The 25,882-nt window shown below is 36.4% G+C and overlaps 4 protein-coding genes across 8 annotated transcripts; 2 read left to right on the top strand and 2 right to left on the bottom strand.

Annotated features, from left to right (window-relative positions):
- Positions 1–676: 676 nt before the first annotated feature.
- LOC125222767 (inositol-pentakisphosphate 2-kinase-like) lies at positions 677–6,630 on the top strand. Of its 5 annotated transcripts, none has more exons than XM_048125561.1 (9): positions 677–872; positions 1,763–1,897; positions 2,679–2,882; positions 2,988–3,135; positions 3,578–3,624; positions 3,789–3,899; positions 4,078–4,677; positions 5,162–5,333; positions 6,264–6,630. In XM_048125561.1, exons 2-9 carry the CDS (start codon positions 1,796–1,798, stop codon positions 6,275–6,277), a joined length of 1,398 nt encoding a protein of 465 aa, XP_047981518.1. In that variant the 5' UTR covers positions 677–872; positions 1,763–1,795; the 3' UTR covers positions 6,278–6,630. The 5 variants fall into 5 exon arrangements, with proteins under 5 accessions (XP_047981518.1, XP_047981517.1, XP_047981515.1 ...); XM_048125560.1 differs by having other exon boundaries at positions 679–872; positions 3,584–3,624; positions 6,255–6,630; XM_048125558.1 differs by having other exon boundaries at positions 680–872; positions 6,255–6,630.
- A 713-nt stretch (positions 6,631–7,343) lies between these two features.
- On the top strand, positions 7,344–8,885 carry LOC125223649 (AAA-ATPase At3g50940-like). Its single transcript, XM_048126894.1, has 2 exons — positions 7,344–8,365; positions 8,469–8,885. Exons 1-2 carry the CDS (start codon positions 7,412–7,414, stop codon positions 8,829–8,831), a joined length of 1,317 nt encoding a protein of 438 aa, XP_047982851.1. The 5' UTR covers positions 7,344–7,411; the 3' UTR covers positions 8,832–8,885.
- A 17-nt stretch (positions 8,886–8,902) lies between these two features.
- On the bottom strand, positions 8,903–12,599 carry LOC125223650 (phosphatidylinositol/phosphatidylcholine transfer protein SFH6-like). The gene is made up of 10 exons (XM_048126895.1): positions 12,402–12,599; positions 11,759–12,032; positions 11,001–11,100; positions 10,132–10,398; positions 9,962–10,039; positions 9,736–9,837; positions 9,605–9,654; positions 9,428–9,527; positions 9,272–9,345; positions 8,903–9,168 (listed from the first exon to the last, which is right to left on the bottom strand). Exons 1-9 carry the CDS (start codon positions 12,595–12,597, stop codon positions 9,280–9,282), a joined length of 1,233 nt encoding a protein of 410 aa, XP_047982852.1. The 5' UTR covers positions 12,598–12,599; the 3' UTR covers positions 8,903–9,168; positions 9,272–9,279.
- A 1,309-nt stretch (positions 12,600–13,908) lies between these two features.
- On the bottom strand, positions 13,909–16,999 carry LOC125222529 (pentatricopeptide repeat-containing protein At1g80270, mitochondrial-like). Its single transcript, XM_048125196.1, has 3 exons — positions 16,874–16,999; positions 15,921–16,479; positions 13,909–15,377 (listed from the first exon to the last, which is right to left on the bottom strand). The coding sequence occupies exons 1-3, from the start codon at positions 16,906–16,908 to the stop codon at positions 14,130–14,132; spliced, it is 1,842 nt and encodes a 613-aa protein (XP_047981153.1). The 5' UTR covers positions 16,909–16,999; the 3' UTR covers positions 13,909–14,129.
- Between the last annotated feature and the right edge of the window lie 8,883 nt (positions 17,000–25,882).

Raw genomic sequence — 25,882 nt, 5'->3', positions numbered from 1 at the left:
GGACTCAAAAGGAAATAGTGCATATTGTGGGATGGAGAGAGTATTTTGTTACGGAGTGCTCGTTATTCTTACTTTGCTCCCACTATTTAGTTCGGGTCCATATGATTAATAATTTTCATCTAATAATTAATGAGATGAATTAGTTATTGAATACCACATTCACCATGGATAGGCCTAGAGAGTGTTTATTTTTATTTTTTTATAAAATTAAATAAATAACTGAAAGCAATGCCAAAACTTTATATATTCTACTATCTCTTAAAGTTAAATGAATTGAAATATAAAAATTATACTCATAATTTAACTTTCAGTTTTACACTTAAATTTTCTAAAGGAATGTCAATGTGTATGAATGTTATTGTTTGGTATTCAATTTATAGATACAAAATTGATTAAATACAATATAAAAATTTTCAAAAAATGATTTTTTGTTCGGCCCGACACCTTGCAACGCAGCGGCGTCCAAAGCCGGACCCTGAGAGGAGTCTTAGGCCCGATCACGAAACTCGACCAATATACTCGGCGCAGTGTGACTCCCAATTTTTAGAGTATTAGCGACGACCTAACTTTCTCTCTTATTCCAAGAAAACAACAAAGCAAAAAAAAAATTCTACAAAGTTACACAATTTTTTTTGAGATATTTCATTTAAAATAGAAGCACTTACTTTAGTATCTATGCTACTTTACATAAAATATGTAGATGGAGTTAATAAAGCAAGAAAATGGGCCCACATGATGCTTAGCAGTCAGCTCGAATTGAGAAATTGAGATTCCATTCACTAAACCCCTAATAATTTGAGATTCCATTAGCGCTACTCGATTCACTGACTGGACTAGGTCGCCGACGGTGAAGACGGCCGCAGCCTCTCACGGTAGGTTTCTTATAGAATTGCTTTTGACAATTCTCCGTTTATTGTTTTTTCAGCATGTATTGGTTTCCCCGTTGAAGTTTAGTAATCAAGGACTAATCTAATCAGCTGAGTTAAATTTCTGTACGAAAATTGTAATCCAAAACTTAAAATTGCTTCAATTTCATTGTCACGGGCGATCGAAGTGATAGAATTGGAATCGGCGTTGTGAATTAGTATTACTCCTGCTTCTGAATCCTAGTTCTCTTTGCTCTTATTGTGCTTTGATCTGCGTTGGATTGTGCCTTTTCCAGAGCATTCCAACTTGTTTTTTTTTTTACTGTTTCTTTTTTGGTTGGGTGAATGATCAACTGTACATCTGGTGAAATATTTGTTGTGGTTAGTTTTAGTTTAATAAATTTTGAAATTTGGTATGTTATTTAGATGATCCGTGTAGTTATTTTTAGAGTCTTTAAATATATTGATTTTAAAGTGTCAAGGTGCACTCTGGCACAAGCCACAAAGAGGACTCCTGAATGAAAATGAGATTATTTCATAAATAAATTTTCAATGTTACTAATTTATTCGGTTATATATGCAGAACATAGACTTCATTGAGTGTTCATTTCATATAGACGAGCACGTAAGATGTGTTGACTGTCATATTGTAGGAACCTTGACTTGGCAATCAGGTTTTCTATGTTGGCTTTGGTACCACTTAAAATACTATTACTGGTGCTTTAATTATCCAAGGCTTTATATTTCTGCACTTGCAGATTCTATACTTGAAAGTCATTGAAACCCGATGTATGGTATATCTGTTCATTTAGACTGAGTCTATTTCTGTGGATATGACTAGTCGAAACCCAACTGTACAATGATGAGTGACCACACTGAGTGTTAAATTGGAACAGGAAAGAAGTGCTTTTTTATTTGGTCTGAAGCCAATGGCTGCAATTTTGCAAGCCAAGGATGCCGAGGAATGGACTTACAGAGGAGAAGGAGCTGTGAACCTAGTTCTTGCTTATTGTGGAAGTTCTCCTAATTTTGTACAATTCTATTTCTCTTACTTACCTTTTACAACTATGCTAGATCTTTGTAAATTTTATTGCTAGAGTTGACATTTTTCCTGTTGGAAATCAGAAAAATGTAAGTAAATAATACTAGGACAATTTTCTTATATTTGTCCTGTTCTCTTATTCCTCACCTGAAGCCTCGAGGCTTGTCTTTCTGAGATTCAACTTATTGATATTAAAATTCATCCCTGGGATTCATTTTGTTTGTATTTATAGTATAACTTTTCAAATGTAGCTGAGGGGAGAAATGGAATAAACTGTATTTGTAATGTTGCACACTTATTGATATTAAAATTCATCTCTGGGATTCATCTGTGCAAAGGAATTAAAATCTTTTAGGTGTAAAGTCATTGCTTGCTGGAAGTTCCCTTCATTAAAAACTATGGTGCATCATCATTCCTTGACTGGAATGTATGAAATAACTAAATGTGAATGAGCTCTTGTTGGAGCGATTAAAGATTGATTTTGGACTTTTGCACATGAAAGAGGCAATACGACTTATTTTATGAATCAAGATTCAAAACGGTAAATCTCTTGTTTGATAAAAGCAGTCACTATTATAGTCTTTTCAAGAGTAGAAGAAATTAAGAAGAATGATCTCAGGAAGGAGATGCTCAATCCTGTCACTTAAGATGTAAAGAGACCTTTAATTCATCCATTGATGGTTAATGGTATCATGGTGTACTTGCAGATGCTACATTCTATACAAATCTACAAATGCCTCAATGCATTTACGTTTCTCTCATGCATCTAGGTTGGAAAGGTTTTAAGGATACAAAAAGTTCCAAATGATAGACCTGAATGTGAGAACGGTCATTCAGCTCTACTCCACCATGAATCCCTCTTGTGGGGAAAATTTGAAGGCATGGTTTCAGCACCTACAAAGGAAATTGTGGAGCATACATATGTGCAGAAAGTAATGTGTCCACTCTTGGGATCTGAGCACGTTGACGCAGGGGTAAGATCTCCTAAAACATTTGGAGTGATTATAATCCTTTTCCCCTTCTGTTTCTACTGTAACTGAAATTTTGGAATTTATACACAACTAAGCAACTTGTTACAGATCCATGTTCTTGTGTCAAGAGAATTTTTGGAGGCAGTTGACAACAAGGTTCTTTGTCAGCGTCCATCTTGGCGTGTTGATGCCGCCAGAGTCAACTCCCTTCGCGACTCGGTTCTTTTAATTGCTGATCATTCTCTATTTCCTCTTGGTATGAGATGCATCTCAAGTTTGTTTGTATAGTTTAATAAAGCCTTTTCTTGTGTTTCTCTGATCAAAGAGGAATTATGGAGTCTGTATATCAGTTTATGCTTGTTTGAGCTATTTTGGTACATATCTTCTTTGTATTGTGGCAGTAACTAGAATTTTTGGTTTCAAGTTATGAATTTCTAATAGTAGCGTGTACTGAGACAAATTAGGGCAGGTGCGGATATATTGTTGGAATACTAAATTTTAAGTTTGACATACTAGTTTTTTTATGTAATTGATGCCCAATTGTAACTCAATAGCCATCATAGCTTATCTGTCAAAAATGAAAAATCACTATTCATTAATTGGTGCATACATATCAACTACAAACAAGTGAGACTAATGTTGATGTGGTGTACTTTCATGTGAGTTCCTAATCATGTTGATCATGGTCTTTCTTTCAGTTTCAGGTTCTCTCAAAGAGGATTTCTGTGTGTCTGTTGAGATAAAGGTCCTTCCCTAGTGCTTTTGTCCTACATATGTTCATTGGACGTTCCTATATATGTTCATTGTATGTCTACTGCAGATGCACATTTCCTTAACAATTCTTATAGGTGTTTATTACGTTTTTCACTTTTTTCCTTTTTTATCCTTTTGTCTCTTCTGCAAAAGCAGCCCAAAAGTGGATTTCTTCCTACTTCGGAATTTATAGCTGAGGGAAATGCAGTCAAAAAGAAAATTTCTCGATTTACGTTGCACCAAGCTCTAAAATTACATCAAGGAAAGGTAATTCCTAAACAGCTAACTTTATTCATCTTCTCTTAATAATTTCTTATTAGCGATGTCTCGGCATTTTGACTCTAGAAATGACGTGACACTCCTTTATATTTCATAGATCACAAGCTAAATTTTTACTTAGAGAAGTGTTTCTTTGAGCATAACTGATGGGATCCTTTATATGCAGATATCTCAAATTAGTAAATATGATCCTCTAGATTTATTTTCTGGAACCAAGGATAGAATACAAAGAGCGATTAAAGCCCTCTTTCTTACACCTCAGAATAATTTTCGGGTTTTCTTAAATGGTTCGATTATTTTTGGAGGCATGGGTGATACTTCAGACAACACTAGTCCTGCGACTGCTCAATCGTTCCATGACAAACTTAAACACGTTAATTCACCAAAAGATGGGATGCACATCAAGGGTTTAGTGGATCTGCTCTCTGAAACTATTTACAAGTCTGGCTTGTTGAATCGGCTTCTTGAAGTACAGAAGCTTGATACTATTGATATAGAAGGTGCAATTCATGCCTACTATGATATTATTTCTCAGCCTTGTGTGGTCTGTCGGCAAATAGGTGGAAAAAAATTATCAGCAGGATATTCACCAATTCACTCAATGCAAATGGGTGATAAAGTGAAAATTGTGAGGGATTACTTGATATCAGCCACTGCAAAGGACTTAAGTGTGATGATTAGTTTTAAGTCCAAAGTAAATATGGATGAGGAGTCTCCACATCGTGCTATCTTTCTGGAATCAAGCAAGCAAACCTTTTATTACAAGGTGGACACCAATCTATCCTTCTGTATGTTTAGTATTATTGTTTTTGGTAATCAATAGCCCGTCGTCTACACTATGGAGGTATCGAGGAAGGTTTTTTTTTGTGATCTAGAAGCATGGACATGTTAAATTCTGGCATCAAAATTTATTAACACTTTTATGTCTTTTCATGCTATGTGACCTACAAGGATGAACTTCCCTTCCAGTTCTAGCTTTACGTAAAAAGTTCTTATTACTTGTTTATCTCTTGCACTTTGTGAAATTAGACACAGATGCATGTAGGTAACACTGTGGCATTAAATCCCATACCCATCATAGTATTCACTTATTAATACGTTTATCTTTTGCTACCTTGTTTAGGAATCCACATAGTGTTAGAACTTTAAGGGGAATTAGATTTTGTCCTCGGGATATAATTCGTATAAATTATCTATTTGTTTTGCATGTTCTTGTTCTTTTCTGATCACATTCCTCTACAATCTTATAGGCATCTTTTATTGACCTAGACATGAAACCATTAAAGAGAATGGAATATTACTATAAGTTGGATCAACAAATAGTCAACAACTATGTCCAGATGTTAAAAGATACAGAGGTGCTTGATTGTGGTGAGACAACCCAGGAATCACTGAATGTGTGTACCAGTTTGAAAAATGGTGGTAAGTTCTTTCTTTTTCTAAGGCAAAGCACAACTCCAGGTTCCAATATTATTAATGTTTGTTTTACTTAGTCCTTATACAATGTTCGTGATTCTCCAAGTCCTTATTATATTCTTGATATCAGTTAATCCTTGCATTACTATATTTGATCTCAAGATGTCATTGTTTCACTTTTTTTTAACAATAAAAAAGTTATAATCTTAATCAGAATTCAAAACAATCTCCAAGAATACAAACTTTTATACTGTTGATGAACATTTTATGCTTATCCCTCACCCCTTTCTCTGAACACCTACACGAGTGAGTGTGCGCCTGATTTTGGCGTGTGGTTATTGATTTGATATCATGTGTCAAAGTCAGATACATCACACCATAAACAACTGAGGTAAATTCTGACCCATATTTGCTCCTTGATTAGCACTCTGCTACTTTGAAGAAAAAGTTTCACATTTTTGTTAGTGTACAGACTTTTAGTCTACTAATCTCTGTGCCTAAACATTGTAAATGCCACCCTCTTGGCATATCTGGTTGTCCAAGTTATGCTTGTGGGAAGTAAATGAAATGACCAATCTCCTATATCAATGAGGAAATAATATCTCATCCATCAATGCATAAATTAAGAGAAATGATCGATGTCAATCAAAGACTGTAGTGTCCTCTTACTGTTCATATTTGAGAATTGACCACAATATCACAAAACTAAAGAGTAAGGTTCATAAGTTTGAACAGTATACTGCACTTAAGTTACTCTACATTTTCACTTTGGAAAAATGTGATGATGTCTGTGGTTGAATCCAATCACCAGGTTACAAAAACAATCTTCGGTCATATCACACTTCTCAATTCTGCTTTCTCTTTACATATATGTCATTTGCTTTCTCTTTCTTATCTCTTGGATCATGTAAATGTGTGGTTTATCAGCTTCTGCAGGAATGACAAATTGATTGAGGAGCTTGACGAAAGATACAGATAAGCTTTCTTTTCAATGAAGAAAGGGTATGCAGCTCGATTTGGACTGAGAAGTTAATGGAAATATGGCTTGCTAGAAGATGATCGCTCCTCGTGTGCTCTCTAGACCACAAGTTAACCTCAACCAGTTTCGTCTAACTGAATCTGGAATATAATTCTGTCTGTACATTCATGAACATTTCATACTCTGAGTGAGTGTACCAATCTTTGTTGTTGTAATTCTATTCTAAGCTATACCCGAAGTGGGCATGCCTAACTGAAATTGTGTAAACAGCCAGCAATCAACTTGCAATTCATGCCCACTCTATCAAATTTTGTGTTTACGGAATACTCTTTTGCATATTTCATTACTTGCGCTGGAGGAGTGTACCTTTTGTACAGTGGTAAAATTTAGGTTTAACAGTTAGAAGTGCATTTGTCACAACTCACAACAGCATTGCTCTGTATAGTTCAATGGCTTGTTTTAACAAAGAAGCTTCAGTTTTTTGCTCTTTTGAATAAAACTAATACTCCTATGTTGTGCTCATATTTCTTGTATGAATCCCATGTGAGGCTCATTCACTGTATGGGTGATTGTGTTGAGCATAATATTCACAATATGAATAAAATAAACCTAACTGGAATATCAAATTTGATTTGGATTGAATTTTAATATTTTCTTCCAAATTCGGATTTTTGATTTTTAGTCCATCCTTAGTCCACCCTTAAAATTATGAGCTTTCTTTCTTAATAAACTTTTTTTTAAAGACTCATTCTTTACCAACCATACTTCTATCATTTTTTCATTCTATTTATCTGACTTGTATTATAGTTTATAAATTTAAATAACGAATGAAGTATTATGTTTAAATAATATTTTTAAATCTGAAACCCAAATTATATTTAATACATATGATTTTATTTAAGCAATATTTGTACCTAATATAGTACTAGTAGTAATTAAAAAAATATTTTGGATTTTCAGTTTTGGCTTAAAAGACGACCTTTCAAAACTCAATTACCCAAATTCCGCACTTTCTGGAACACACACACGTGCGCTTACCCCGCCGCCAAGAAACATCCATGATCCATCTCTGTAACAAACACACACGGGAAATCATCAATCAGACATGAGATTTTCCTACGAATCTCTGCCGCCTGCAGACAAAATCCTAACGGCGGCAGCCTCCGCCGCGGCCTCAGCCATCCTCCTTAAATCCATCGCCAGCGACCTCATTCCCCAGAAGATCCAAACCTACCTATCCTCATCCCTCGCCAAGCTCTCGCGCCAGCTCACCGTCGTCGTCGACGAATTCGACAGCCTCACTTCCAACCAAATGTTCGACGCCGCCACCGTCTACCTCGCCGCCAAAATCTCCCGCGCCACCACAAGGATCAAAGTGAACAAGCCCCCAAAACAGCCGGACCTCGCCGTCACCGTCGACAAAAACCAAGAGATCGTCGACGTCCACACCGGCATCCAGTTCAAATGGACTCTGCAGTCCTCCACCGCTGTCACGAAGACCGCCAAAAACGAGTCTTCCCGATCGGAGCTGAGATACTTCGAGCTCAGTTTCAACCGGAAACACAGAGACTATGTGCTGGAGGTATACTTGCCCTACATTTTGGCGAGAGCCAAGGAGATGAAGGAGGAGGCAAAGACTGTTAGACTGCACACGGTTGATTACAACGGAACTGATTACTGGAGCTCGGTGGTTCTGAACCATCCGGCCACGTTCGAGACCATGGCAATGGAGGCTGAGACGAAGAAGGGGCTGATGGAGGATCTGGATAGGTTTGTGAGCAGGAAGGATTACTACAGGAGGATTGGGAAGGCTTGGAAACGAGGATACCTGTTGTACGGCCCTCCGGGGACCGGGAAGTCGAGCTTGGTCGCAGCCATGGCTAATTACCTCAAGTTTGATGTTTATGACTTGGATTTGAGGGAGGTTCAATGCAACTCCGATTTGAGGAGGCTCTTGATTGGCTCCTCCAATCGTTCCATACTTGTCATTGAGGACATTGACTGCAATGTCGGATTGCAAAACAGGGAAACAGATACCTCAGCAGCTCAGGAAGACAAGGTTTCTCTCTCTCTCTTTCTCTCTCTCTCTCTCTCACACACACTATATATGTGTATTCCAATTTAACTATGCATTCCTAAATATAAGTTTTGAATGTGAACAGATAACCTTATCTGGGCTGCTGAACTTCATTGATGGGCTGTGGTCGAGTTGTGGGGATGAGAAGATCATAGTCTTCACCACCAATCACAGGGACAGGCTGGATCCGGCGCTGCTCCGACCGGGGCGAATGGATGTGCACTTGGAGATGTCTTACTGCACATTCAGTGGCTTCAAGATACTAGCTTCCACCTATCTGAGGATTGACGACCACTCGTTCTTTCCGGTGATCGGAGAGCTGCTTGAGGAAGTTGAGGCGACGCCAGCTGAAGTTGCTGGAGAGCTCATCAAGAGTGAGGATGCTGATATTGCACTACCAGCCTTAGTTCATTTCCTCAAGGACAAGGACATTAAGAGATCATTTTAGTAACCATTTTGGATACTTTTACACATGATATTCCAGTTAAGTTTTGTCCATTTACTTCAACTTCACATAAATGCAAAGCAAAGGTAGCACAGACATTTCACCTCATCAATGAATCATACGATTTGATACATAATCATAGTAGTTACTGAAAGATAAAATTAAATAGATCCCGAATTGCAATAATGGCACATTCCCTCATTCTTAACATTTCAGGGAAATTCCTAACTATCAATATATATGTCTATTACTTGCAACGAAGTGCTCAGGAAGGCACTCCGGATTTTCCAGCGCAGTGCATCCAGTTGCTCCTCACTGTATACTTCCCAGCACGATACATCTGACGATGCAACAAAATGTCAACCTTTGGCATGTATAACAATTCAATAATCTAACCGAATTAAAAACTGAGTAACGAATGCATAGTATATATGATGCTTTACCATGACAACTAAGTTGCATCATTATCTGAAATTGATGCTGTCTGCACAAGATGCACTTCTGTATCCGGAGCCATCTACGCATGGAAAGTTTCAAGTATCAAAAATCACAAAGTCGTGTGATGACGAATGCTTAAAATATTTTTGGATCCTTTTCACCTTCAGTAAATTTTGGTCCTTCCATGGTCCTTTATCAGACCTCAAGCAGCCCCCTTCAATTGCACAGGTACAGCAACCACCAAAGAAATCCGGTAGTTCACTACCAACCAAAAAAAATTCTTAGTTCCAGCATTACTACTACATGACAACGAGTCAGAAAATTCTAGTGATATTCACCTTTCATCAATTACTTCAAGCAACTTTCTCTGATAATTGCTGCCAATAACCTAATACATTCAGAAGACATCATTGCATGTATTAACAGCATCAGACCCAAATATACAAGTAGACCTGGATTCATGAGGTACCTGGATTTTCGAAGTTGTCTCAGGATCAAGTAATGGTTTGACCACATTCCATATCATCCGAAAGCCAGGACCAGCATTGACAATAAACATTCGCGAAAGTGTCTGATATATTAAGAAAAGATCTTTTTCAACCGAAGGATATGCGGAGAATCTAATTATGACATCTCACGTGGACTATATAGTCCTAGCAATTACAAAGCAATCATTGGTAGTATGAGGCACATACTTCAGGATAATTGTCGTTATCAACCTTCTGAACCACTTTAATAAATTCGACAACAGGGCCAGTGAGACTCATTAAATTCTGAAAGGAACAAAGAGCACAAATGAACATAATCTCTTGAGAAAAATGGAAATTGATATGATATTTAAAGTGAAGCGATATCAAACAATTACCAATCCTTCAACATCCAAAATTGTTGTACTTGAACCTATGTGCTTGTTTGCAGCAACTGAGCATGCAGGAAATCTTATGGAAAGACTTCTCTCGAACTCCTGGACTTGATATTTTACAAATCTGTCTACATTTGTGACCTGCAGTAGCATATCAACGTCAATCATACCCAACCTCTCTATGTATACAGGTCGTCCATCCTTGTCAACACCATGGTAACCATGAGGATAATATTGTTGAACCTCGTTCAACTCTTTGAAGTGAAAGTCCTGATACAAACAAAGTGCATTAGAGTTAAAACAAAACAATAAGATACAAGTGCACGAGTTAAAATTAAATCAGGGAATTCTTTGAATTTGGAAATAAACAAAAAAAAAAATTGTGTCAATTAAATTTCATGAATTTTTTTTCACAAATCCAGAGAATAATTAGAGTAAGATCTAAAATTTAAATGTCATCTAATAAAATGAAGTATGGCTCAAGAGCCTGAAAACAAATTGCCAAATACACTAAACCACCCTGTCATAGAATCCATGCCCAAGTCTAGCAAAACATTTTTTATTTTGCCTCTTTGTTATATGGATAGCCTACTACTTTGTTTTCACATATTTATTTTTATTTATATGTGGGGAGAGGGGGTGTCTGCAATTAAAATTCATTTTAATCAGATCCAAGTAATTAAATTTATCTTCTTTGAACATAGAAATCCCCAATCGGCCAAGTGAGCGATGCTACAAAAACCTAAGTTATGTGCAGGTATATACGTATTATATGTATTTTCAAAGATCTGGAAACAGTAAAGACTTGGGGTAAACATTGCATGTAATCCAATGGCTTAACATAATATAAATATCAGATGAACTGAAGTCACCTCCATGATTGTATCAGCACCAAAATTCTTTCTCCATTCAAGCATGTCAGCCCACATGATCTTTGCCTTATTGATGTTGAACTTCCTCGCTTTCAGAAATCTGTTCATTATTGATAGATCATGGCCCATGTTTCATGGTTACAAAAGTTTCTGAAAAACTGATGCAAAGGTGCACTGGCAGCTTCATGTGTGATACAAGCTCTTGATGAACATGGGAAGAATTATAATCCCGACTTTTTTGGCATTGGAAGAAGGGCAGAATATAGTATTCAATCACCAAAACGGGTATTAAGACTTGTAAAAGGTAAAGACTAGGCTAGACTTAGAAAGAAATGTTGATTTGAATATGAGAACCATTTTTGTCATATTCTCCGGGAAATTAAATGTGGTTTATCACATTCTAAAGAATATAAAGGTCCTGAAACAAGAGTTTGCAGAGAAGCTCAATCAAAAATTACTTTAATAGGAAGAATTTTTTTTGACAAATTGCATGGCATTTACAAATTCTACAATGGATATGAAAACAGATGCAGAAAAGGTTAATACTGATTGTTCATTACATCGTTCCATCAGCATGTATGGGTACATCAAACACAAATATACTAAGAACAGACCATAGATGTCTGGATTTGGTTATCGTGTGAAATTGATGGACATAGAAGTTTCTGACAGATTATTCATCTTTATCCACTCTTGGTTCAGACTTACAATCATTGACATGAGAAAAATATATAAGAGTGACATTGTCAAAAGGTTACCTCAACATAATGTGATAATCATCAAATCTCGAAGGAAGTAAATTATCCATCATCAGTGCTTGCCGAAAAGCATCGACAGCCTTTTGATCCCGGATTTCATGAATATCTTCACCTTTACAAACTCCAGAATCATTTCTCCGTTTGATCTTGTTTCTTAGAGAATTCCTGAATTTACTAGATGCATTTTTGGCTTTTTTTAAAATTCCAGATTTCGTATTTTCCTCCAAGTTCTCAGGATCTGGTATGTGTTTGTGTTCATCATCCTCACAGTAACCTGACCACGCAAAATGAGTTTTTACCATTTCAGAATTTTGAGCATATAATTGTGCTTGCCACAAAAATCACTCGAATTATCCTTCTACTACCTCACTTTCATCAAAAGTTTCTTACTATTATAATGAAAATCAATGATCAATTGCCAATTTTACCAGAGCAACATTAGGTTTTAGTTTCCAGAGTACAAGGGAGGAGCAAAAACACAGATGCAGACGATCAGAGACTAAGATATCAACCTGATCTCGAAGAAATCTAGTTAATATCCAAACAGAAATTTGAGTACGAATCAAATTTGAACCACATTTCCTCTGCCGACACACCATAATTGAAAAAAAATACACGATTTGGCAGAGATTGATTGACTCACGCGTGGAGGAGAGTGGATCGACGGCGTTGGACATTGTGAGAGACGACGGTGGAGGGAGGGAAATCCGAGGGAGAGGATAGATGGCGCAGTGGGTTTGTTGAGAGGCGGTGGTGAAAGGGGGGAGAGTGGCGGCGGGGCCCAGCCACGTGGCGTGTGTTTGGTGCTGCGTCATTTGGCGGGAATATGCGGAAAGCATACTATTTTACAACTCTTTTATGCCTCTACTTTCCTTACACGATATTACGCTTGGATTAGCTATGTGTTTTTTAAATGAAAATTTATTATTTTTTCATGATTAAGTCATATTCTTTTTTTGACAATCGTTGTTTTTTTAATTCTGATATCTACTTTACAATTGTCCATTGGAATGTGTTTTTAGATATATTTTTTTTATTGATAAATAGAATTGAAATTTTAAAAAGCATGCCACAGTTAATTTGATTTGAGATCAAATTTATAAACATTAATCATTTTACCGTCAAATTAATAAGTGCACACATTTGTTTAATTTTGGTAAGCATGTTGGGTAGGTGTATCTATGTGTATTTGACGTAGATCCCAGACCCAGTTGTAGTAAAAGAGGCGGGCAACGATGAATGAAAAAAAAAGCAATTAATGAGATAATGGATAGTTATGTATAGCATGTGATGTATTGCTTGATAAATAATAACGTGACGCGTGACTAATTGGTGTATGGTATGGTTGGTGTGGTGACTTATTTTTAGTATGAATGAAGTTATACCCTACTTTCGTTAAATTTGATGGGGAATTATCTGATTTTAGGTCAATTACCAACAATGCAAGGTTTCTAAAGATTTGGTTTATGTTGTGCTACATAATACTACTCCCCACCAATAAAAGAAACATTGATCTTTTTTCAAGTTCGTACAAATGAAACCAAACTATAATTTCGTATAAGATTGCATTTTATATCTTTATTGTATTTTTCGATCAAAAACATGTTTATTTGTTGTTAAAAACAATCTCAGCGTCGAAATAACAGATGTATCAGTAAAATGACAATGATACTGTCAAAACGACTATAAATGACATTCTTTCATTCTTTCAAAATTTTACAAGATTCTATTGATAAATTTGCTCAGCATCTTTAGTTAGAGAAATGAACAATAAAATTCAATTTAAAAAATAAAGAAATAAATCAAATATAGATTTTATTTAGAATAAATAGCATAGTGTTAAAATAAAATTCCCTGATCATACGGTATATGATATATTTATACTTTCACTATTGATCAACTATACAAATATTATTTATACTGGTATAGTTGCTTTCACTATTGAACTAGTGTGGCACCTTCGTTGATGCTATATGTGTTGTAACTTTGTTTTTTCATCATTTGTATATTGAATAACTTGACATTGTAACACAGTTAGTAGTGCTGAGAAGTGATGACCTTGATCAGCATTAATCAACCAGATCAAGTAGGATTAGTCAGGTTCCGTCAAAGGTAGGTTCCGTCAAAGGTGGGTTGGAAACACTACGATCAAACCAAAAAAAAAATAAAACAAATTAGATAGGAGGCTATAGAATTGGCCATCGTTATTGCACGATCTTCACTTTGGAGAAGATATTTAGGCTGTGCAAACTAATTTGCTTTCAACATTAACAGCAATTATCCAGAAAAACCATAAATCCTAATATAAATAATGAAGAAAACAGCAAGTTATTAGCAGTTTCAACTTCATCCGCAATCATCCAAAGCGCTATCACTCCAGCAGATCATCCACCAGCGACTTCCCCAGCGCATCGAGTTTCCGCAACTCGCTGTTCAATGCTTTACTCGGAAAGATATTATCAGCCTTCATCCTATCCCTGAACCCGTATGCCGGCTTCTTCGCCTTCACATAGGCATTGAGGAGCGAGTGGTATTGACGGATACGTGACTCGTAACCGGCGCCCTTCATCATCTGGAATAGCTTCTCTGTATTGTGCACATCTCCTCTCTCTGCATACTTATCCATGATGGCAAGGAAGGAAGTGAACATAGGTTTCCCCTCCTTCTTCTTTATGGCCTTCACTAATATGGAATCAGCTTTCTCGACTTCTCCAGCACCCACATAGAGCTTCACAAGTGAGTCCCAAATCAGCGGCCCAAGATGGATTCCGTCGCTGGCCATTTGGTTCACAAGTTCCTTCCCCTTCGTCAGCATCTTGTGATTTGAGTAGACCTGTAGCAGAGCGGTGTAATGCTTTGTGGACGGCTTCTTGACCTTCTCTACCAGTTTGTTGAAGGCTTCCTCGGCTTTTTCTATCTTGTTGAGCTGCCCCCAAGCTCGAATTGCAGATACGCAGTCTTCCAGCCATGGATCGGACTGACAGAATTTCCAGATCCTCTCAACCTCATCAGCCTTTCCAAGGGAAGCATAGATAGGCATCATTAAATGGCAAGTCCAGCGATTCTTTTCCAGACCATCCCCTTCCATCTCTTTCAGCAAAGCCTCAGCTTTGTCTTCTAATCCGGCAGTAGCATAGTACCGCGCCAAGGATGTCTGGATTTGAGAGCTAGGTTTCAGCCCTTCAGCCTTCATCGTCTCAACTATTTGTTCCATCCCATCAATGTCCTTGGACTGCCCCTTCACATCAATCAATATCTGGTAAGTGAAAACAGTCGGTTTAACATTTTCCTTCTCCATTAGCAGAAGCACATCAGCAATTTTCTTCTTATCAACTCTCTTGTACAGAAGCAGCAGCTGGTTGCAAGAGAAACTCGTAACAGGAAGTCCTAAATCTTTGATTTTGTTGAACAACTCCTCAGCTTTCTTCACGTTTGTGGCAGACACAGCATTGGCCAGCAGAGTGCGGTAAACAGTTTCAGTTCTAAAAGATTCAGGAAGATGCTTAACGTAATTTTCTGCCTTAAATATGCCTTGTACTTTAGAAATTAGATCCACACGAGAAACATAATTTGCCTCGATAAATTCAATATGTTTGCTTGATTCCAACCACTCTGACAACTGCAAAAGATAAAGATATAATAAGTGAGAACATCATAATGATTTGATGCAAACAATAAAGTTGAAATTTAATATGTCTATGTAAGAACAAAGTGTAAAGCTCGATTATTTAGCCAATTTTTCATAATATTTGATGATTGAGAGAACCAATCAACTTCTGAGCAAAGAATGAAAATTATTATAGATGTCAGTGTTTCAACCAAAATTTTGAAAGCCAAGTACACTAGAATGAAAATGTCTACAGCTTTATAAATACAGACTAGATAGCCTAGAACTACTGAAGATTTAGATAGTTCAGGTAAGTTTTCTCTCTATAGCTGAATGCAGGGGGAAAGATCATTCATAAAGATATTAGATTGATAAAATTCTTTTCTCAGCAAATGGTTAAAATGAAGCTTGGCCCTCTGAGCTTCAGTTTCTGAACACCCCTCATCAATGAATCTTATTAGTAACCTATTTTCAATTTCGTTATAATATTGTTATTTCTTTGAAGAAGAAGAAAAAGCGCCCATCTAAATATCATTCAGACTATGTAAATATTACCTGCAAGGCCTTGACAAACAGTTTCCTTTTACGAAGAATATCCATTGCTGATTGTGCCTCAGATTGGGTTACTTCCTTACCATCTTCAACCCATTTCTCCAAAACCTTGCTTACTGGTGAGGTTGGAGCAGCTAGTATAGCCTTACACATCGCTGATGAAGCTTTAGCTCTTTTTAATTTACCCTTTTTTCCATCAGTTTCAGAACCAGGTGTATCCAATTCGTTCAGTTCATCCTCAGACAGCTCTGATCCAGAGCCTGAACCATCATCACTCTCGTCTTCTTTAACTGAGTCCTGTGGAGTTTCCAGCTCCGAAAATCCATCCTCCAAGTCCTCTCCATTTCCATTAGCATCAACCTGCGACGAAAAAGTTCGGACTCCCCTGTTCGGTTTTGGGAAACCAGATGACTTGCTATAATACCTCATACAGGGCAGCAACCCATCAATTATTGTTTCATGAGGTGCAACTATTGCAGCATTAGAAGTCTCTGAACAAGATCTTGCAAACTCCGTTTTCCCACGGAAAATTTGACCAGACCTTGAAGGTGATCCTTTGTTCCTGCAACCCACACACACAGAGTATCATGACAATAATCAATTTGAAGTGAGTAAAATAAACGGAGGCCATACCAGATGAATGTGAAATAAAGCTAATTGAATTTAAAACATGCTCCATAAAATTTAGCCCAAACAAAAACAAGGTTTAACAAATGGTTTATAGAGAATAATCTGAAAATCAAACAAACAGGCAGGAGGGGAATGAGACAACCACCTATACCTATAGCACTGAAAAATGCAAAGGAGAAGTGAAAATTTCCCAAATTCCGAAAGCAAATCGAACACGCGGCAGTGGACTGGAAGAAGACACAGAACACAGAACACAGAACACAAATCGAAAATGGATTCGGACGATCAATACGGGGATAGATAGGATTTGAGGAAAAGCGATTTACCTGAGCTGATTGGAGGCTCTGCGAATCGCCCACATTATCTCAAATCTTGATGATTGAAATGAGTATTGAGTGAGAGCAGAACAGGTCGTGTAAACCCTAGTATAAACCCTCTTCTCGTTTGGCTGTATTACTACTATTTTTAGTCCCTACAGGCTACAGTTTTTATTATGAAGTGTGGGCTTTTCCATTTGTTTTGTGTTTGATTGTAACTTGGATCCATTCAAAATGGGCTTTTTTAAACTGTTTGTGAGGCACAGTTCCTACTGATGAAATTGCCCCTTTCATATGTAATTACAAATTTATCCTCGGTTCGGGTTCGTTTGAATTGAAAAATTATACTCCATGATTAATGTATTATGTATGTAACTTAATCTAGATCAATAATTATATTAATAAGTTATGGCAACTAAATTCTACCTTATGGATTCTCTTGCCAATATGGAATTGGAAACGGGCCATCGAAGCATGCAACAAATGTACTAGAAATATTAATCCAATCATGCAAAAAAATATTAATCAATGAATCAATATTTATAGTATTAAAAATGGGTTACTCACTTCTTTAAAAAGTTTCATAAAAAGGAGGATTATCCACTTAGATGAGATTTTCACCAAGTCGATGTGGAATAAAATTTAGACATTTTATACGCCCCTAAATTCTACCTTGTTAATTCTCTCCATTTCATTTTGGGTCATACGTGCGAGGTATAGGAAAACATGTTCCATGTGGGAAATTTGATAATGAATGCTTTTCTTTTTTTAAAAGTGCTATTTGGAAAAAAGAGGGGAATGTTAATCTAAATCTATAAAAAGATTAAAATTGTTTTAAAAAGTTGATAATTTAATTCAAAAAGAAAGGGAATTTTTGGTTAAGAAAAATGACCAATTTGTTCCGCTCAAAAGGAGCCCAAACCTCGATTTGATCCATACGAATATGTGTTTTAAAAATTTTGGGAAAAACTAGAGGTGGTAAAAAGATTTCATCACTTCATTGATGATTGAAAAGGGTTTTTAATATTTACTTTTTAAAAGAAAGAGAACAAATAAAGACTTCAAAAATGAAGCCAAAATCAATTTAAATTTGCAAAAGTGTGTTCGGGATGGGGGGGGGGAATATGTGGCCGTTTGCATATGTCATGGGGATAATTCACCCAAAAACGGCTATATTCTCCTCCCCAAAAAGGGGTTGTTGAGCCAAAAATCAACCGAAAAAGATGATGAATGCTCATTAATTTGATTACCCCGAACATGTGGGGGTTTGCTAACCGCAAAATTTAACAACAAGATTCCACTCAAAAAAGGGATGACTCCTTATGAATTGGAAGGGGAAAAAAACCCTTTATATACATACCTCAAAGTGGGGGGTGTTTTGAAAAGGTAAAAGGCCCTCCAAAACAAGTCAAAGGGCCCCCAAAAAATCCCTTTATCGATATCATGGGCAGAGTCCCTTAGTTCATAAGTCGGGGATAAATTTTTAGTAAGGAACAATAATGAGGGCAGGGAAAGTTGATTTTTTGGGAAGTGTTTTTGCAAGAAGATGATCATTCTGTGAAAGAAGAGGATAAACCCTGGGTCTAATTCTCCAAAAGTGACGGGGCAAATTTAAAAAAGACGTGTAAAAGAGTTAGAGGTAAGACTTTTTACTTCAAACTTTTAGTTGGGTTTAAACCAAAATCACTATCGAAGACTGCTGGGCCCGGGGGCGGGGGGAAAAATTTTTTCAAAAGTGAAAGGAATCCTCACTAAATAACACCGGGGAAGTTTCCGGGCAAGGCCAGATGGGGATTCAAAAAAAATATAAACCCCATGGCTGGGCAAATACAAAGCTCGCCTTGTGGTCAAAATTTAAAAAAAGAAGGGAGACTTTTTTTATACTTCCCCTTTACGGTTTTACCTGCTTTCATTGTTGGGGACAATCTTGAGATTCCCAAATGGATATGAAAAAATCCGTTCTAAATGGTGATTTGAAAAAGAGATATACATGGAATCTAAAGGGTTTTGTGCCCCCCAAGGAATAGCAAATTGGAAAGTCTCTTTTGGATTAAAAGCCGTTCAATCCACTTAAGTTTGACAATGTAATGTTGACAAAGGATTCACTATCAACGAATAAGGTTTTTTACATTAAAAAATGAAACGGTTTGTTATGTGTCTTTAGTTGATGATATGTTGATAAGGGGAAAAAGGCCATTATTAATGAGACAAAAAAAAATGTTGAAAAGAAATTCGACAAAAAACATGGGGAATGTGATTCTAATCAAAATTTTGAGGGTAATGAGGGAATTTCCAACGAATCTCATTATGTTGAGAAAATGCTTAAGAAATTCAACTCGTTTATTGAAACCAAAAAGACTCCCTTTGGGGCTCAAAGTCCATCTAAACGAAAAGGTGAGCCCTTGCTCAAAAGAATGAAATTATAGGAAGTTTGATGTTTATCCCCGACTAGACGATCTTGTTTACAACAAGTTGAGCCATTAAAAACCAACAAAGAACATTGGAGAGTTCTAAAATTTTGAGATACTTAATATTATTGATTTTGGACTACACAAGATATCCCCAAGACAAAGACGCCCAAAAAGGGTTTTCGATTCAAAAGACTCATTTTCGCGGGGATGGTTCCGTGGGGGCGCGTGGGGGTCGGCGAAAAAGACGTGATTGCTCGCTCCCCATGGGAACGAGATCGATTGGGTAAAACAGGAAGAAGCGATGGCTCAAATTTCCAAAGTATTCCATGTGGAAGAAAGGTGCCACAAAAAGGATCAATGGATAAAAAAGCCGCTAGGGAGAAAAACAAGGTTCTATAATGGTAAATTCCACCGCCGACATAAAACCGTGGGGTTGATCCGTGGGGTTTTCCAGTACTATGTTGTCGGGGAAACAACGGGTCCATTAACAAAAGGCTTAAACCGTGATCAAAGCATAAATTGCTAAAAAGGGAAGGACGAAAACCACATCTTAAAAGATAGTATATGGTAACCCAACCCTCGATTTTAGATCCCATGGGGTTGGTTCAATGGGGAAAAAAAGCTATACAAATCGTTGTAACACTCAAAATTTTTTTCCCCCATTCTTTAGAAAGATTGAGTGTTGAACCCGGGGAAAAGGCTGTTTTGTTTTTTTAAAGATTCTTAAATTCAAAGGGGATGCGATGGGATCTCATGAAAGAATCACCTATGTAAGTGAAGGTGGGGGGGGGGCCCCTTCGAATTCCAAAAAGGTGTTCCCCCCGAAAAGAAAAAAGGCTCGACTTGAAGAAGACAATACAAGAGTTTCCCGTGTAAAGGCTACACTATTTCCAACACGAGGACGTGTTAAAATCTCTAAATTTTTTCCCACATTGACTTGGTAATGTTCTTATCTCATCTATATAAGAGTAGATAACCGTCGCTTCTTACGAGGCCTTTTAAGGGGTGAATGACACATTTCTAATATGGTATTAGATCAGATCCAAGTCGATGTATGTCCGATGTATCATTCTGACCCAAACGTTCGGGGCGTGTTAAAATCTATAAATTTGTCTCACATTAATTTAGTGATAATTTTATCTCATATGTATAGTAATGAATAATCCTTCCCTCTTATGAAACCTTTTAAGGGTGTCAGTAACTCATAAACAATCATTTAATTAATAGTACTATTTGATAATTTGATAAATCAATTTACTTGTACTCCATAAAATAAGAATAAATTCAGAAGTAAATAATGAGATAGTGAATAGTTTATGTATGATGTATGGACGTATGGTTTGATAAATGGAGTAGTATAATACAACATGTAAATAATTAATACTGGTATGGTTGGTGTGATATTATTATGGATTACGTTATACCCATTTTCGTTAATATTGACGGGGAATTATCCGATGATAAGTAAATTTCCAACAATGTTAAGTTTTTTGAAATTTGAGTTATGTGGTTTTAACTATTGACTGTAGGGGTGGGAATACGGATATCGGGTATTGGATTTACCCGTACCCGATCTGATACCCGCCGGGTTTTGGATACCGAATATCCAATTTTATGGGATTGGGTATGGGATTGAGTATTGAAATTTAAGAAAAACCGGGTATTGGATAACCCGAATGGATATCGGGTATTACCCGAATATCCAATTTATTATTTAAAGCATTTTTAAAATTAGGTTTAGCCATTTTGGGCTTCAAGAAATAGGGCTAATTTATTTAGTAATTACTTATTAGGTTAACTTTCTCTAAACTTATATAAATAAGTCAATCTCTTTTACTCTAGGTCACACCTCTCCAAACTCTCACCTCGCAATCATTACTTCGATTCTGCGGCGCCTCCCTCTGACAAAATCCAGTTCGGTAACTCACGTTCACTACCTTCGTTTAAATTGTATTCTGTATCTAGGGGTGGGAATACGGATATCGGGTATTGGATTTACCCGTACCCGACCCGATACCCGCAGGATTTTGGATACCCAATATCCAATTTTATGGGATTGGGTATGGGATTGGGTATTGAAATTTGAGATAAATCGGGTATTGGATAACCCGAACAGGTACTGGGTATTACTCGAATATCCAATTTATTATTTAAACGCATTTTTTAAATTAGGTTTAGGCGTTTAACAATGAATGCTTCTATATTTTGCTTAGTTGTTTAATGACTTTTACGTATTGCACAACCAACTCATGTGGTTTATATATTTTATTTAATTATTTTGACTTTTGAATTATATTATTGGTTGCGTCTACAGTTATATTAAATGCATAACTTTTATTATTTTACTTACATATTGCATAATCAATCCCCAAAAATATAATCGTATACTTTAAAATAAATGAAACATTAAAGATATTAGTCAATTTAAATATTTCTATATTTATTTTAATATATAAAATTTGAATTTTTTTATTAGTTAATAACACTTGTAAAGAGTCGGGTATTTGGGTACCCGATACGTCGGGTATGGATACCCGGGGCGGGTATTGGAGTACCCGAAAATATTTCGGGGCGGATTTTGGATAGACATTTTGATGATTTTCGGGTTTGGGTACCCGATTTTTTCGGGTCGGGTATCCACGGATACCCGTATTCCCACCCCTATCTGTATCTATCATTTTTAAGTTCCTTTATTGTATTAACTTATTATGAATTGTATTCTCTAGTTAATATGCCTTTGTCCGGATATGCAAACTAGTACTATCTCCTCTATTTTTAATGCATATAGTATGCATGTTTTTACTGAGTCTGTAATATATTATACAACATAGGTTAATTGATCCTCCAATTTTAATGCATGCAGACTGCATAATTTTATTGTTCATAGTCAATAAAGTGGATCATTTCTAAGCGTTCAAGTTTTAAAGTAGTCTAAATTTAATGCTCAATGAGTCAATAGACTTTATTTGATGATTGAATCATATTTTAATGCAAAATTAAGTCTATTGCAATATAAAAACAAAAGAAGTTTCATGAAGAGCTGATTTTGGTTAATACTTTAATAGTACTCGTCATTAATTCAATACGTGCATGGAGTTTATATTCATTACTTGTATTTGAGTTCAAAGTGAAAAGAGTTTTATAGTTTGGCAGAGTATTTCAAAAGTTTTGATTTCTTCTTTGATTGAAATTTCAAGCTTGTACTTTTTAATGTTTATTATTATTTTTTTAAACTTGTGTTGGTCAGGATGGATTCATCCCCAAGAATTCCAGTTCATTTGAACACAGAACAAGATACCAATATGGTTTTCAACAATCAAGACGTGGAAAACGTTGCAACATTAAGGAATATTGATGAAGAAGCCCAAAGAGAGAAATAAAGTGAAACTGCTCAAGCTCAAAAGAGAAGAAAACACAAGCAACCTCAGGAACCAAGATCTATACATTGGAATAATTATACCAAAGTATGGGTGAAAGTGGGTGATCCTCCTATTGAGAAGCTCAAAGGGAAATGCAAGCATTGTGGTACATTGATTGCAGCTGACTCACGCATTGGAACTAATGGTTTACGAAACCATACCATTGTATGTTTGAAGAGGTTAGCAACATTGCAGCCGGGTGAGAGTCAAACTGTTTTGAACTACACCGTGGATCACACTGGTGGCATCCCATCTCTGACTAGTTGGAAGTTTGATCAAAAGACGATTAGACTATCTTTATGTGAGATGATCATCATCGGTGAGCTCCCCTTCCTATTTGTGGAGTACCCATGTTTCAAAAGATATGCAAAGCAGTTGTCCTCAATTCCGCATTCCAAAGAAAAACAATAAGAGCGGATTGTGTGAGGTTGTTTCTTGAGCGCAAACAAGGTTTGCGTACATTCTTTAAGAAAGAAGGCATGGGAAGAGTGTCGATCACCAGTGATTGTTGGACTGCAGTGAACAACACAAGCTTCATCTGTATTACTGCACACTGCATTGGGAAAGACTGGAAATTGCATAAGAAGATCATAAGTTTTTCCAAGATTGAAAGTCACAAGGGAAGTGAAATTGGTGAAGCTATAGTCACGTCATTGAATGATTGGGGATTGACAGATGTTTTTTCTTGCACTATGGATAATGCCTCTGCAAATGATGGGGCAGTAAAACATGTCAAGTCTCAACTAAACAAAATGAAGACAGATAGTTTGGGTGGGAAGTACTTCCATATGCGTTGTGTTGCTCATGTACTGAATTTGGTTGTACAAGATGGTTTAGATGAAATAGGCATATCTGTTCGCCGGGTTAGAGAGGCAGTCAAATGGCTCAAGAGTTCACCACAGAGAGCTATACAATGGGATAGAGTTGTGAATATGCTCACAGACAGGATTGATTGTAAAAAATCATTGTGTTTGGATGTTCCTACTAGGTGGAACTCTACTTATTTCATGTTAGAGTCAGCCGTACCATATGAAGAGGCATTCAAGCTCTTTGGACAGATGCATTCTTGTTTTGGTGAAGACTTAATGCAGAAACAGCACGATGGTCTGTCTATTGGATTGCTTGAACATGAAGATTGGGTAAATGTTAAAAAGACAATGGAGTACCTCAAGAAGTTCTACGAGTTGACTCTCCTCGTCTCTGCCACCAAATACCCAACCTCACATTTATTTTTTGCAGAGATGTGTGATGTGTTTGATCTTATCAATGAATTGGAGAATAGTAATGATTATGAAGTAAGTTCGATGGCCACAAAAATGAGGTAAATAATTAACTATTTCGCTGTACTTTGTTTCTACTTTATATTTTTATCTGAATTATATATTGAGCTCTCTTCATTTATTTTATTTTCAAGGTTGAAGATTGGAAAGTATTGGATGGAGGAAATGGAAACGAATCCTAAGATGAAGCACGTGGAGACGTGCTTCAAGTCAATCTATGGAGTTGAACGTGGAGCTGCAATGGTAAAAGAAGTGACAAACTCAATTAATGAGTTGTTTGACTTTTATATAGCACAGAAAGAGAGTCTGCATCCTACTCAATCTCAAACAATGTCTACTACTAATACTGTACCTCGCCGTCATGGGCGGTCGGATCGTCGAGGCTCTCTTAGCCTTATGGCCTTGAAAGGTAATGAAGAGACCAACAATGCTAATGAGCTTGCTGTCTATCTCACAGAAAACAGACACAATATGGACGAGGATGATGTAGACAACTTCGACATATTGAAGTGGTGGTCTGAAAATCCACGTTACCATATTTTGAGTGAAATGGCAAAGGATATTTTGGCAATTCCCATTTCTAGTGTTGCATCAGAGTCGGCATTTAGTACGGGAGGTCGTGTTCTCACTTCTTATAGAAGCTCATTGAGTTACAATATGGTTGAGGCTTTAATTTGTGCCGAAGATTGGATGAAGGATTGCATGGAAAATAAAGATGAGGAAGGTGTTCTTGAAGAAGAGCAAGAAAAGGCGTTTCAAAATGGTCAGTACTCCTTCCGTCCCATGTTACTTGCACTTTTACTTTTCGGCACGTCACAAACTCCTTACACTATTTATAGTTTAAGTTAGAATTAATGCATTTAATTAATATGTTAGTTTAAGTTAAGAGGTCTTTTATTAAGTGACGTCTCATTACACTTAAAATTCTAATTTAATTATACTAAAAAATCAATCTCAAATTTACGGCCTAAAATAAAAAGTGCAAGTAACATGGGACGGAGGGAGTATAATTCTTTAGATTTTCACTCAACTTTATATTCACTTTTTTATTTCTTATTTTTTCTTTTTCATTTATACAGTTTTAGCCCCACCATTGAAGAGATTGTTTAATGGAGAACTTCACACGTCAGAGCTTGCCACGCCCAAGAAATTGATGAATCTTTGAATGGCATGAATGACTACTTTTTGCATTTTAGCAATGACTTGCTTCTATATTTTGCTTAGTTTTTTAACGACTTTTACGTATTGCATTTTGCTTAGTTGTTTAATGACTTTTATCGTATTGCATAACCAACTTAGTGGTTTTTTTTATTTTAATCAATTATTTTGGCTTTTAATATATTATTGGTTGCTTTTACAGTTTTATTATAGACTTATACTTTAAAATAAGAGTGATCCATTTTTTTGTAGTTTTATACTACAAAATAAATAAAACATTAAAGATATTAGTCAATTTAGATATTTCTATATTTCTATTAATATATAAAATTTAATTTTTTTTCATTAGTTATTAACACATATAAAAAGTCGGATATTTGGGTACCCGATACGTCGGGTATGGATACCCGGGGCGGGTATTGGAGTACCCGAAAATATATCGGGGCGAATTTTGGATAGATATTTTTATGATTTTCGGGTTTGGATACCCGGTTTTTTCGGGTCGGGTATCTATGGATACCCGTATTCCCACCCCTAATGACACTGGAGGGAATAGTAGATGTTTATTCACTTTTTATTTATGTTTCAATTGATAGTACTATTTATTTACACTTAAACAAAAACCAGAATTTTTGAAGTTCTTATCTTGCTCTATCACCTTTAAAGCCATGGATTCCACTTAAACACAAATCAAAAGATGGAACTTAACTTGTGGAGTACTAAATACTTAATAAATGAAGTGAAAAATGG

The sequence above is a fragment of the Salvia hispanica genome, chromosome 4, assembly GCF_023119035.1.
Source record: "Salvia hispanica cultivar TCC Black 2014 chromosome 4, UniMelb_Shisp_WGS_1.0, whole genome shotgun sequence".
NCBI lineage: Eukaryota > Viridiplantae > Streptophyta > Magnoliopsida > Lamiales > Lamiaceae > Salvia > Salvia hispanica.
This window is presented reverse-complemented; position numbering and strand designations above follow the sequence as displayed.

Bases quoted from the DNA above. Each gene is read 5' to 3' on its own strand.
- LOC125222529 (XM_048125196.1), bottom strand. From the start codon at position 16,908: ATGTGGGCGATTCGCAGAGCCTCCAATCAGCTCAG. The intron at 16,480-16,873 runs GTAAATCGCTTT...TGTGGGTTGCAG, and splicing joins AGAGCCTCCAATCAGCTCAG to GAACAAAGGATCACCTTCAA. The intron at 15,378-15,920 runs GTAATATTTACA...TATCTTTTGCAG, and splicing joins TGTTTGTCAAGGCCTTGCAG to TTGTCAGAGTGGTTGGAATC.
- LOC125223649 (XM_048126894.1), top strand. From the start codon at position 7,412: ATGAGATTTTCCTACGAATCTCTGCCGCCTGCAGACAAAATCCTAACG. The intron at 8,366-8,468 runs GTTTCTCTCTCT...GAATGTGAACAG, and splicing joins CAGCAGCTCAGGAAGACAAG to ATAACCTTATCTGGGCTGCT.
- LOC125222767 (XM_048125558.1), top strand. From the start codon at position 1,796: ATGGCTGCAATTTTGCAAGCCAAGGATGCCGAGGAATGGACTTACAGA. The intron at 2,883-2,987 runs GTAAGATCTCCT...AACTTGTTACAG, and splicing joins CTGAGCACGTTGACGCAGGG to ATCCATGTTCTTGTGTCAAG. The intron at 3,136-3,577 runs GTATGAGATGCA...TCTTTCTTTCAG, and splicing joins TCATTCTCTATTTCCTCTTG to TTTCAGGTTCTCTCAAAGAG.
- LOC125223650 (XM_048126895.1), bottom strand. From the start codon at position 12,597: ATGCTTTCCGCATATTCCCGCCAAATGACGCAGCACCAAACACACGCC. The intron at 12,033-12,401 runs GTGAGTCAATCA...TTGCGTGGTCAG, and splicing joins CGATCCACTCTCCTCCACGC to GTTACTGTGAGGATGATGAA. The intron at 9,838-9,961 runs GTATGTGCCTCA...TTAATATATCAG, and splicing joins ATAACGACAATTATCCTGAA to ACACTTTCGCGAATGTTTAT.